At 34.7% G+C, this 13,832-nt stretch overlaps 1 protein-coding gene across 1 annotated transcript in view; it reads right to left on the bottom strand.

The window, feature by feature from the left end:
• ADAMTS20 (ADAM metallopeptidase with thrombospondin type 1 motif 20) overlaps positions 1 to 13,832 on the bottom strand; it is a 100,808-nt gene that overhangs the window by 36,407 nt on the left and 50,569 nt on the right. Inside the window, exons 16-28 of the mRNA XM_055712400.1 lie at positions 12,356 to 12,451; positions 10,895 to 11,061; positions 10,659 to 10,788; positions 9,469 to 9,595; positions 8,576 to 8,786; positions 7,895 to 8,059; positions 7,004 to 7,168; positions 5,183 to 5,305; positions 3,731 to 3,838; positions 2,341 to 2,505; positions 1,831 to 2,121; positions 1,353 to 1,514; positions 430 to 606 (exon numbers count right to left, since the gene is read on the bottom strand). Of these exons, the coding sequence (XP_055568375.1) occupies positions 430 to 606; positions 1,353 to 1,514; positions 1,831 to 2,121; positions 2,341 to 2,505; positions 3,731 to 3,838; positions 5,183 to 5,305; positions 7,004 to 7,168; positions 7,895 to 8,059; positions 8,576 to 8,786; positions 9,469 to 9,595; positions 10,659 to 10,788; positions 10,895 to 11,061; positions 12,356 to 12,451 (2,087 nt within the window). The remainder of the gene's footprint in view (positions 1 to 429; positions 607 to 1,352; positions 1,515 to 1,830; positions 2,122 to 2,340; positions 2,506 to 3,730; positions 3,839 to 5,182; positions 5,306 to 7,003; positions 7,169 to 7,894; positions 8,060 to 8,575; positions 8,787 to 9,468; positions 9,596 to 10,658; positions 10,789 to 10,894; positions 11,062 to 12,355; positions 12,452 to 13,832) is intronic.

A 13,832-nucleotide genomic window follows, 5' to 3' on the forward strand; every position in this document is an offset into this window, starting at 1 on the left:
AGAAATATGCTATTAGAAAAAAGTTATGCACTAAAAAGCTTTTTTTTTTTTACAAATATAAACATGTAGGTAATACTACAGTATAAATTACAGCATATACTTTTAAATTTAAACACAGATCAAATCACAACCCTCCAAAATAGAACAACCTATTAGGTATTGCTATTAGCTATGATGATTTCTGGTAATTTTCAAAATATTCCCTATGATGTTTTACAGACCGTGATACTGTTCCCACCGAAATGGCTGTTTCTCATTTAATTCAGTGACTGCAGGAACAATTGCTTAATAAAACTACATAGAATATATTCCACATGCATTATTATTTCACTGTTATGAAATAAAATAATATCATTTTTAAAAGACAAGGAAAAAATAGAGCGACAGAAAGACCAAGAAAGCAAAAAATATTAGTGAATGCTATCGTACCGATTTCCATGGTCCCCGATGCCATGAAACATCACCAGGGCAAGAATGCACATTACATTGTGCCATATTGGGTGGCTTGTCTAGGATTTCACAGTTTTGATCACCCAGCATTTGGCCAGTAGGAAGCTGACAAATCACCAGTCTTGTCTTTATTCCATCTCCACAAGTTTGAGTACACTGAAATACAGAATTTTATATCCAATATTTTTATTAAGAGAGTCATCACATACCATTAAACCAAAAAGATATAGCAATAATCAGTACATGGTATTATTTACTATGTTTATTTACATATTCCCTGGACACTAAATCCAAGAATAAGGACTTACGGTCTTATCTCATATAATGAAAAAAAAATTCTCCCACCAAAATGTTTACCAAACAACATATTTTTGGTATATAAGTAATTTTCTACAAAAAGCAGAAAAAGTCTCAGTTACAGAGAATCTACTCGATCAAGGAGAAGTAACCTTTTGTGAGAATAAATGTGCATATATCTCTCTGACAGGAGGAAAAGATGGAAATTGGTCCTAAAACTAGTTTTCCCTGCCAGGAAAAAGAAAACTCACACACTGGGCACATTTTCTCAGAGTCTAACTTTGACTAAGTGTAAAATACATATACAATGTGGTTTTGGGGTTTCAGTTTTCCCGTAATTCTGCAATACGAGACAAAAATACCAATTCTCATTTCTAATGAGCTATTAAATAATACTTACTTGGATGTATATTTATACTGCTTATATCTACACCACAGTTCTGGATTAGAACAAAGAACAAAGTTTATCTAAACAGGTTGAAACACACTCTTTTTAAATAAGGAAAAAAATAGTGTTCGGTTCCATTTACAGTCAAATAATTATGTTACTATTTCTAAGCTTATGCGGTAAATAACGTTTCCCTTTGGAAGTGAAATGATCTTACTTCTCCCCAGTTTCCATAGTTCCATCGTGGGCAGGGTCCAGAATCACAGTGTCTTGACTCTGGAGGTTTTGTTGCCTCATCGCAATAGCTAGCACTTCTTCCTTCCTCATCTTGACATACTACAACTCGACGGTGAAATCCACCTGCACAAGTACTAGAGCACTACCAAAACATGTAAACAGATGTATCACCATTGCATAATCAGAAAAATGTAAAATATGTTGTTTCAAACTTAAAATTCTATTTTTTTTAACTTTCAAAACTGAAATTTTCTAATTAAAATTACTACTGTTTAGAACTACTTAAAAGTCGAAATTGCAGGAAAATATATTTTGAATTTAATATGTTCTTAATAATAATAATTTTTAAATTATTGTGCTGCTTTTTTGACCAAATCTGTACTGCAATAACATTTCTAGAAATGTTAACACACAAGTGAGAAAACAAATTAATATATTAAAAAAAAAATAATGCTTACTGCTCCCCATGGTCCAGTTCTCCATTGATATCCTCCCACAGAGGGATGGTTCCACTGGTTTTTATTGTCTTGTGGATGGTGTATTGGAAGGTAACCTATTTCTGGAAAATGGCTTGGATGGTCATGTATTTTTGGAATATGATGATAAACTGGTTGACATGGTGGCATGTTACATTCCTGCTCTTTGGAAGGGCGGCCTTCAGGATCACAGTAATTCTCGTTGATTTGTTGATGATAGTTGACACAGATAACTTGTCTTGTTACTACTCCAGTATCACACGTAACTGTGCACTGACCAAAAATTAACCCAACATTTGTGACAGAACTTTGATAATTAATAACCAAAGACATTTATATTTACTTTTGACATTAAGAAATGCATACTTTATTTTTTCAAGGGGTGCCATTTGTATCACACTTGCACAGAATACAAAGTCCCCATTTCTAATCAGAGACTTTGACCCATAACCTGAATATACACATGGAAAAAAATTTACAATTAATACTTACAGGGGACCAATTTCCAACTTGCCACTCTCCACATGGGCTAAAGCAGCTTGAAATTTCAGCTGGTCGTGGTAAATGAGCACAGAAAGATTCATCTGCTATTCCTCCATGAGCATCTCTACAACTCACATAGCGAGCACGATCACCCTTCCCACAGGATGCAGAGCACTGTCAGAGAATAATCCAAGCTCATCGCACTTTAGGAGACCAAAACAAGATCATGCAGTCATCTAAAATACTAACATAGCTCAGCATCAGCTTGACTTTAGTATTAAAAGCTGAGAACCAGATTTCCATGTTATGTTGATAGAGCCACACATATAGGAAGGAAAGTGAAATGTTGCCAGATGGTTTAAGACCTTAAGAATTCTCATCAGCTTGGAACTGATTTGCATGGCCTTAATTCTTGTGAAGCAGTTCAGTGTATCTGAACAGGCAGCATTTCAACTATAACATGGAATCATTACACATTATATTATATTGCCTTGCAAAGGCAAGATTTTTATTTATTAAAAACAGAAACATTAGAAAGTAACTTCCAGAACATTCTAGTTATTACACAGTGAAGCAATTATTTACATCAACTTTAAAAATGAAAACTGATATTCACAATCCATTTGCCACTCTAATTTATGTTAGCATATTCCATTGAGCCCTTTCTGATGCCTTTATAGCTGAGAAGTTCAAGGTGGATTTAGTGAAGAGTTTCTTGAATTTCTTTCGTCTATGCACTCTTTACTGCTATTTAGTTAATAGCTGTACAAAGATATAATTGTGCTATAAACTTTGTTAAGAACCTCAAGGGATTAACAGGCGCCCCCATATTTTTATAGATAATTTTAAATTTTCACATTGCTCTTAAATAAATTTCATTTTCAACACTATCAAAATCAAAACCTCCAACATTAAACAAAGCTTGTGTAGAAGCCATTTTTATAATGCTCATTTTACAAATTATTTAAAATTAGACCTTTAAAGACCCAAACTGTTTAATATTGCTATTCATATAAAAGATAAAAAACATATTTTAGAATAAAAGGTTTTCTCCATACTCAGAAACCAACCAATTATTAAAAAAAAAACAACCACCCTCTTCTTTGCTCACTCTCAATCATATGAAAGCTATTTTGCTCAGAACCCCAGCTCCTAAATTCCTGTTGTTTCTCCTCCTTATTTTCCCTGGCTAGATGTGAAGCACACAGTGGTTGCTTGCAATGTCTATCTCCTCCTTCAGAAACAGGTTCTTAGGGGCAAAAAAATAATACAGAATTCCTTTAAAATTTTTCCTAAGCAGATTTCAGTCTGGAAAATATATTAATGAGACCTTTATGGAAAAATGGGTGAACAAATGGAGGACTGCTCTGCAAGATGTGACCACGATTACATTACATACAGGGGTCCACGATCCATATCTCCATTGGGTCACCTTTCCCACATGAACCAGAGGAAGCGAAGTAGTCCATAATTTTGTATTTTCTGGACAAGAGGGCAATTCACACTCCTGTGGGGGCGAAGAAAACAAAACACAACAGCTTTCAAATACATATTTTGGAAGTGTCAAATGTTAAAGCAAATGGCTTCCACAGAGATAGATCCTACCATTACAATAAGCCAGCATTAACAAACAAATATCACCTTCTAACTTCTCCCTGGCATTATTCAAAGGTTTTTCATTGAATTTTTGTGTTTTGCTTAAACTGAGAGGCAAGAAAATGTTAAACAGCATTAGTAATAACTCATAATGTCTGCACTTTGAGAAAGAACTGTGTTGGGCAACTTGCTGGAGACAAGGGGCATAGACATTACCGTGTTCTATTTCATAGTCACCTGCAGTACCAAAGAACTGAGTGAAGACAGTGGATGTGTTGTCCTGTCCTTTGTAACTTCAGCTACTGAGAACACAGAAATACCCAGTGTCAGTCAGCAGCCAAACAGGTACCACGATTCAAAATACAAAGCATACTCAAATCCAGTGTCTTCACACATATGTGGAGGTAAATTTATACCAATTATTTGGCTTTTATATTTTGAAATCTTATTCAAGAAGCCATCAGAGGGCTGGTAACTTGTGACTGGTTTACTCTGGACCATAGAATCCTTTCTTTTCCTCTTCTCCTTGAGACCAGAAGGAGTCTGTCTCCTCAAGGAGGTATGTGGTTACCATCTTTGCTGGATATAAACGGGATGTTTCAATCTGGTGGCTAGATCAACATATTAATATATAGCACCTAAGACACCAATTGTTTTTAGTTAGAGGTAAACCCACTGACTGTATTAAAAACATTTCTTCTGAAAACTGATAGATTTAAATTAAGGCAAGCGATGAAGTAAACTGAGACAAGAAGAAAAGGTAAAGAAACATATTAATACTACACCGAATCATAATTCGTGTCTACACAGTTTTGAATTAGTATTGTTCCAACAACTGAAACTTTCTTCAAGTAGCCATGTCATTCCTTGAAGAACTGCATACAAGCAGAACTTTAGAGAATACCAAGCCAGTTAGGTGCTGTTATTAAGCATCATGGCAAGCAGTCTCCTTATAATATTAATATTCTACATGCTGGAGGTCCCCCTGCCCCAAACAATCAAAGGCCTTCAGACCCCTTCAGTCATATACCACATTTCCTAATCTCCCATCTCCAAATTACTCTTCTTTTACTTAACTACCTAGGCCAAATTTGAAGTTCAGGAAAAAAGCAAATAGTTTCAGGTTTTTTTTTTTTTTTTCCTCATGTTAGAACTAGTTTCCTGCAAGTTCCTTCAAAGAGTCAGCAGACAACACTTATATTTAGATGCTTTTAACTAAAACATACAATCAACTGAAAGGTATTTTTTAACTTACTTGATTATCTCTGGGACGAGTAGCAGCATTACATTCCCTGTCATCATCCAAAATAACTCTGTAAGTCCCAGTAACACATTTGACTGCACGCATCTGGTATCCACGTCCACATGTTACGGCACACTGTTAAAGTCAATAATTTCACATATTTTGAAATAGCACTGTTTATAATCAATATAATTTTTAATTACATTTTCTATTTTAAAACTCTTTCTAGAATGAATAGGAAGATTACTGGGATGGTGTTAACTTTCTTCATGGCAGACCATAGGGTGCTTAAACAGTGTCCATAACACACCAATATTTCGGTTAGTGCTGCACAGTTCTTGTGCAAGATAAAGGCTTTCCCATTTTCCTCCTTCTATTCCCCTGCAGAGGAGGCTGGAGGTGGGCAGGAGACTGGGAGGGAACACAGCCAGGACAGATGACCCTAACTGATCAAAGGGACAATCCATGCTACATAACATCATGCTCAGCAATAAAAACTGGGATAGGGAAAGGAGGAGGATGGGGGCAGTAAGGGGTGGTTTCCAAATGAATCACTACCTACAGGTGTTAAATGTCTTTCCCTTCACTATAGAGTTTGACAAGAGTACACTCAAAGATGGCACCTAAAATATCAGATGCCTGAAAATATGATGACATAAATCCCATCCTACAAACATTGTGGTTCAAGCACAAATACTGGTAAAACCCAAGTTGTGGATAGCTATTACCAGATGGTACAGTGGAAAAATGGCAATGAAAAGCTCATCTCCAGTGACATGGATTGGTAAATTGCTTGTACAGTCTGTTCCAGCCAGGCCATACAAGTAGCTTTTTTTATTCAGAAGAGTTGTATCATAAGGTTGAATTAATTTTTTGATTCATTTTTACATTTAGCTTCTAGGAATGGAAAGCCAGCACCTTGTGATCAAAAGATTACTCAAAAGGTATCCAATGTTATATTAGGTAACAGCATAGTTATCTCTAATGTGGAAAAAAATATTACATGACAAAAGTTCTACACAAAAGAAATGTTTAAGTTAAAAATATACTTAATTTCCAAAGGTATATTTATTCTGTATTTTACTATCAAGCTATATGTAAGAAATAAGCATCAGCTGCTATTCAGTTATGAATTCTCACTAACATCCAAGAAACACTGAATAATCCAATTCTGCTGGTTTGAGTAACCTGATCTTAAGAAAGCTCCATGAAATTGAGTACCTTATTATTTTTTAATTAATTCTCATCTACTTGGTGACAAATGTTTCCTTCACAAATTAATTCACTTTTCTCCAGAATTTTGGAGCCACTCTGGTATACATGAGATAAGCACCATTACAAACAGGAACACATTTTTCAATAGCACTTTCACATAAAGAGATAGCAGATCTTTTAGCACCGAAGGTCAAAAAAATTCATAACAACAAAATACTAAGACTTTTTGCCTTCTATTATTAGCATACGCTTTTATTATCTTAATTAAAACTACCATTTAAATATGCCCAAACACCTATAAATATTTCATCTTTTACCTGTATCATTCATCTGAACAGTTTGCTATCTACATTTTCATTATTCTGGAATGTAATACATTCATATCTAAAAGTGCCTTTGATATTAAGGCTCAGGGTCAATGACTCTTTTAGGCATTTAACTTATATGTGGGTGTTCCTAAATTACAGGTTAGATAGCCAATAGGAGCAAATAAACATGTGAATCAATTTAACTAAAGTAACTGCTGAAGATCCAATTAAAATGTTTAAAACATACTGTTTTGTGATCACTCATAGTTTGACCCAGAAAACAAGAAGCCAGGAATCCTTATGTACTCACTGATCCCCAAGGCCCTGCTTGCCAAGACGCACATTCATGAAGTTCACATGGTGCTACTGATTCTGGTCTATCATTTGGATTACAGAAACCATCTCTCAGTTGTTCATCATTGAGTTGGCACCATACTTGACGATGCTTCATTCCTTTGCCACATGTCACAGGACACTGTAAAATCATTAGAATCAGAATCCAGCCAAAACCAGGACATAAAGACATGAATCTGCATTAACGGCTTCACTTTCTTTTAGTAATCAATTGGATTTTAAAGATCACATAAATAACAAAAATATTGCTTGAATGTAATTAGTCCAACAAAACTAGTTAATTTATGAACTCTCCATTTCCTGTAAACATCAACACAAATACTAATACAAAGGGATCACTATTAAGTTTCTAAAGCTACAAAAATACGAGAACAATGTACAGATTGTTTATTTCCATTAGAATAAAGAATACTTGTTTAAAATATAAGTGCATATATCATATCTTTCACAGGAAAAATTTTTAAACTATCCATGATTCTTTTATACCCATATAATCCATAATAAAATGGATATAATTATGTTCTTCAGTTGGCTGGATGGCTCTCATTGCCTCATAAAAAAGGCAGGCATGTGTATTACATTAGATAGATGTACTTTAAGTAGCTTCACTACCTCATTTTAAGGTAACAAAACTTCAGAGAAAAATAAATTCTAGGTGTGTTTTTCTGAAGTTCTCATGCCATTTGTTCATCTGGGATATATAACAGCCAAATCCTAGGACTTCTGTATTTTTATCATTATATGCCCCAAAATAGCCAGAACAAAAAAACCCCAAACACATAAAGCAGCTTTATTAATATTGATGACCAGGACCAAAGGCGTCTTTAAGTTTTACACACTACTTTACCTCACTCCACTCACTAACAGACCAGCTTGGACATAAGAATTCATTGCAACTCTGTGTTACAACCCTTGGAAGTTCCTGGCATTCTCTGTCAGGAAGATGACGACCCAAGTTGTTCATGCAAAAAGCTTCTCTGGTTCTGACACCTCTTGCACAGCTCCTAGAACACTACAGTGTATAAACAATATTACAAAACAGGAACCACAACGTGATAAAATCAGGTCAAAATACATTATCAGTCTTAAAAGTGAAAGACATTAAAGACTGTGTTAGACAAATGGGTCTTACATTTAATCCAAAATAGCTAACATGCTCACCTGAGTTAAATTTGCTTTTTTTAGCAGTTGCAAGAAAAAAACTCTTTAATGAAGATTAAAGCTGAAATTATACCTATTCCCCTTCTCCAAAATCCTCTCGGAACTAAATTATTAAGACTGTAAATAAAATATACACCTCTACCAGATCTTCTCCGCTGACATCCAAAACTAGTGACAGTTTCTTACAAAAAATAAAAGGAAGTGGCTAAAATATGAAGATTGGTATTAGTTCCTCCTACAACCCTGCATTTGTCAAACATTATTTTCTTTTAGTTACCTAACTAAAAAATTTTTATATAGAAATAAAAATTTGATATGAATGCTAACCAGAACTATAATGGTACATTATAAGGTTTTGAATTTGTACCTCTGACCATTCTGTGTAGTGCCAGCTTGTTAACGTACAGTCACCGTGGCAGGGCTCCCTGGCTGGTGGTTTCTGCTGATCAGCGCAGTACTTATCATCCACCGGAGCACTGAGTCCTTTTGAAATAGAGTACTTCATGCAGTGGATCTCTATAGACCGAAACCCTGGGCCACACTTTGATGTGCAGTCACTTTTTCCAACACTGTGCCACCTACAAGGATAAACTGTTACTGAAAGCTAAATATGTTTTAAAAAATAAGACCACAGTAAACAAAGCACTCTGAGAAAGTACCAAGCATTGTCATGTAAATATAGATATGCATTTTAGGGAACAGATAAAACTGTAAAATCTACCTCATCATGGAATTTTCCAAGCAGTATAAAAGAATTTGACTCATAGGTTTAAAAATATCTTTTTAAATTTAAAGGATCTTTTGTCTTAATTTCTTAGGTGACTTTGAAAAATGTAAACTATAATTCTAACTGTTCATTCCTCTGAACACTTCAGCATGGGCTTTCTTGGAGTGCAAAAACACAAGTCTGTTTCATATTAGTTCCAGTTGTGGGTACAATTCTGGTGAAAAATGTATTCTACCTAGTAATACAAGTTTTTGTGCCAGGATACATAGAACAGATTCACAGCCTAACAAAAGACTGTGTACTTTACCAACAAAAATTAGAAAAGTTCTACTTAGATTCAGGAGTGTAAACATAATGTATAAATCCATTATACCAACAGATTTGAGGAAAGGATGGAGAGGTGGGAGGGATGAGGGAGGTAGAGAGGGGTGTAGGGACAGAGGATGAAGCAATCTAAATTCCTTTGTTTTGATTTTTATCAATAAAAATATGGAAGACCACAATAGCTCCATCAGTTAGGAACCTCTTTTTACCTTAATTCACACTCCGTATTACACTCCTCAAAGACATCTGGTACAGTGGGTTTAACTTCACATCTTTGATCAGACACCACCACATGATCGCTTTTACGTATGCATGTCATTTTCCTTCTTCGAATACCTTGAAATGGAACCAAAAAAAGCAGATAAAGGGCTAAAATAAGAGTGCCTTGTTACACTAATGGATTTCATTCATCATTTAGTAATTTAACTGAGATACCCCATTAACACTAATCATTGTATACAGCAGATTCTGCTTTGTGCAGCTGACTACATTCCAAGTGGACAATCCTGCCACCTTCTCAGCTGTACTACAGTGTTCTCAAAAGTATGTCAGCTTCCAGAAAACTAAAGCACAACAGTGCATTTACTCATTAGGCTAAGTATTAAAATATATCATGTCTGTCCTTTGCTAATTACCATTTCAACCCCCCACGTTAACTTAGAGGTCGTCATCCTTTCCTTTAAGGAAGCAGAAAACTGGATCACAGGGTACCTAAAAGGTCTGGAGTGCTGGGAGAAGTACCATAGCTGGCAGATGTTCTGCTTCTCTAGCACATGAACATTTCTACAACCTGACTCAAAACGAGAAGAAACTCACCACCACATATCTACAGGCATTTCTAGTACCTGCTAATACAAGTATCTATCAAAAATATGTGTACGTACACATTGTGTTTCACACATATTGCAGTTTTATTTTTACACTGGAATGGCCTATAGAATAACAGCTAAAAATTTGTAAAATATATATTCAAACAGCTTCGCCCCAGGTAGCAGATAACTAAAAAAAGACAAATAAATTTATATGAAAGATACTAAACAAATCCATGACCATCTGGAAATAGGATAATGGAAGCCTAATAAATATTAGTAGATATACAACACTGCTTTCTAAGGATGCATTAGAATTGGTTCAACTCAAATATTTTTTTTATAAACCACTCCTACGGCTACACAAGAAAGGAACACAAACGTAGTTTTGAATGTAAAATTGCATTGCATAAATACCGAAAATTGCAACCAAAATCAGAAGCCATTCTGCCCTTAAAGGCACTGCGCACCTGAAGTTTACTGAGTGCTGAGTTTCTCCTTTACTAATAGAGGTGAAAAACCTGAATACGTAAATGCCATCTTAAATGCCATCAGGTCTTTGGTTCTGGTGATAAAAGAATTCACAGTACCTTGGCATATCCTGCTGCAGTCTTGCCAGGGTCCATAAGGATCCCACATAAACAGATCACTTCCATCTTCTATTGGGATATTGAATGAATAACGCACATCAGGGTTGTATAAATTCCCTACACACAAAACCTTAATTGAGATAAAATGACAGCTGTTTTTCAGTGAATTTGAACATGTTATGAACATAATGATCATGTAACAAATTTTCAAACTTATGAAAAAAGTAAACACGCACCTGTAAGGTTAGCTCTTCTTCGATTCTATCAGTGCTGTTAATTCTTTCTATCGTACTGTTTGAACCGCTGTACTCAAAAATGGCTCCTTGTATATTGATTTCTCTTTTTGACATGCTTACAACAAAATTTCCATTCAAAATAAAATTTCCATGAATATCAGACAAAGCTATAAGTAAAATAAAATATTGGAAATAAATAATCTATTTATTTAAAAGGTTCTATCAATGTAAACTCTTAATAATGTATCTTCTCATCAACACTCAGCTTTATTTTAGTCCATGTATAATACTTCAAGTTCTATTAAACAGTTTCTAATGCATTAATGCAATCCTAACCATCAGTAACTTGGTTATTGTTACTATCAGCTGAGCAACTGTCATGGATTTTCTCTGCATTAACAACACAACTTTAATAATATTTGTTCTGCTGATGGGTTGACTGTAGTCAACACTTTTAAATTTGGTTAGGTTCTGCTACTGTAGAAGGAAACAACAAATATCTGTATTTCTGGCCTATTCTACAGCCCACATTCTTGTATTCGCTAGAGCTACTTCTAGTCAAATGGCTTTTAACAGTAAATTTTTAATAAAATAATTTAATAAGCATTTATAATAATAATTTAATACAGTGAGCATTTTACAATAATAAAGATTAATAAGTTAAAGATTAATAAGTTAAAAATTAAATTTAAAAATAAAAATAAATTTTTAGTAAAGGCACGCTATTCAAGCATTACAACATTAGAAATGGTAGGTATTGTCAGGGGTAGAGGATTTATTTCTGTGTCCTGCGAGGTGCATGTGCAACAACAGGGCAACAGGTGGCAAGGAAAACATTTTGAAAACCGAAGTTTGTTGTGTGGGATGGTAATGGAAGAAGAGAAGGAAAATAGGCACGAATATTCTCGCAGGCACTTCAGGTATAATACAAGTACTGTGAAACAGAACAACCAAGATTTTTGGTAAATATACTTATTAATTCTTTGTTCCACTCACACACTTGCAAAACTATCAACATGTGATCTTTATACTCAGACATGACAGAAAAAAAGAAATGTGATACAACTGATAAGTTTGCTGAAGGTCAGACTGCTTCATTTATAAACAAAATGTATGCTTCCAACACTTAAACCCCCAAATACCTGCATTATACCTGAGTTCACTTGTGGAGTTTTAATTAACATTGTCACAACAAAGTAAAAAAATGATAAAATGATGCAATGTGCTATAATTCTTATTCTTTGACAAACACACACACACTTAAGAAGCAGAAACCTAACACCATCTCACTCATTTTTCTGAAAACTGGTATCTGCAGCAAGACTCAGGCAAATGATGATACAATGTAATTAGATATTTGCTCTAAAGGCTTTATCAGACTTCTGATAATACACATCTAGAGCAGATCTCTGGCAAGAGCACAAAAACTATCCAGCAATGTTATACACAGGAGGCTTTTACCAAGGTAGTTGTCATCTTCTGGTTTCCCTGAGTAGCTGTGCTGCTGAATATCAATGTTCGTTGCTCCTTTGGGAATATTTACTACAACATTGTAACCTGCAATGTAATTATTCACAAATTATATACAAAATCAGTCAAATACTAGTAAATATGAACATACATTTAACAAATTTTATTCACAAAACCCTACAGTGCACCAGTGACAACCACTGTAGAATGCCTTCATGTTTTAAGAAAGTAATGTATCTTCATATATAGATATCTTTGTTGTTAGTTTTTGTTTTGTTTTTTAATCAGTTGAACTGAACCTTTATTTTCATAACTCAGTAAAATTCATTCCTGTGTTCAGAAATGAGATTTCAATTCTTTACCAATAACACGAGTTCAGCCTACCCAGAAAAATCTCTAGAGAGCAGTACTACTCCAGAAAGCAGTCAAGTATACCAAGTGGGGCTCAGGAAACATCGTGGCTCCTCACAATTTAACCACATAACTTTTATACAAGTCTGAATAAGTCATTTAACATGAAATATGTCCACTCCCTGTTTATACAATTGGGTTAGTTTTCCCCTGTTACACAAGAATATTGCATGACAGCACTCTAAAGATCGAGTCCTAAATACTCAAATATTGCAGTGTTGCAGGCCTGCACATAGGCAAACATATCAGAAAAACTAGCCATGCTTGATTCACATTCTGCTACTGAAAACATTACCCTAGCGTGTTCCCTTCAAAATAGAAATGCTTCACAAATGAGTCATCATTTCTTGTAATGCTTTCAACTACAGTTATGGTAGCTTTGTCATAAGGTAACAAAGTAAGATGCATCAAGATCTACTTTTTAGATCTGTCACTTATAAGCACAGGTTAAAGAAAAAAAATGTTACTCACAGTTGCATCACAAACTCAAAAAGACTCTTATGTCTAAAGAAAAATTGAGTATGGCAAATGTTGGAAACCAAAAATAAACAAAAACATGCAATCTGAAGCATTAATATAAATTTTGCTAACTTTTCTACCTATTTTGCTGTGTTTTAACAGTCTTGCTGTGAATTCACTTTAGTTAGTTGACTCACCTCTGTGGGTAAAAATTTAAATGGTAATATTTTTTTCAATTTCATAATTCATTAACTTCTCAGTGCTTTTAATCTATTAAAATTATGCCATGCATTCAAATGAACATTTTATCTAATCACCGGTCCATAGCATGTACCAGCTGGGGGCAGCACTGCAATTGCAAACTGACACACTGCATGCTCTGGATAAACGCACAGCCTTTGGTCAATCTTCCAATAGACTGGGAAGAAAACCAAAACACACAAAAGCCTCTCATCTCACAGGCTGAAGACCTTGTGGTAACAGAATGACAGAAGACGATATACGGGAGGAAACTATAAACAAAATTACATAGCATATTGTCAAGGATACACAGGAGAAGAATCACACCTTAAGGCACTGAGAACAAGCATTTTCCAGG

The sequence above is a fragment of the Falco cherrug genome, chromosome 5, assembly GCF_023634085.1.
Source record: "Falco cherrug isolate bFalChe1 chromosome 5, bFalChe1.pri, whole genome shotgun sequence".
In the NCBI taxonomy this organism is placed as follows: Eukaryota; Metazoa; Chordata; class Aves; order Falconiformes; family Falconidae; genus Falco; species Falco cherrug.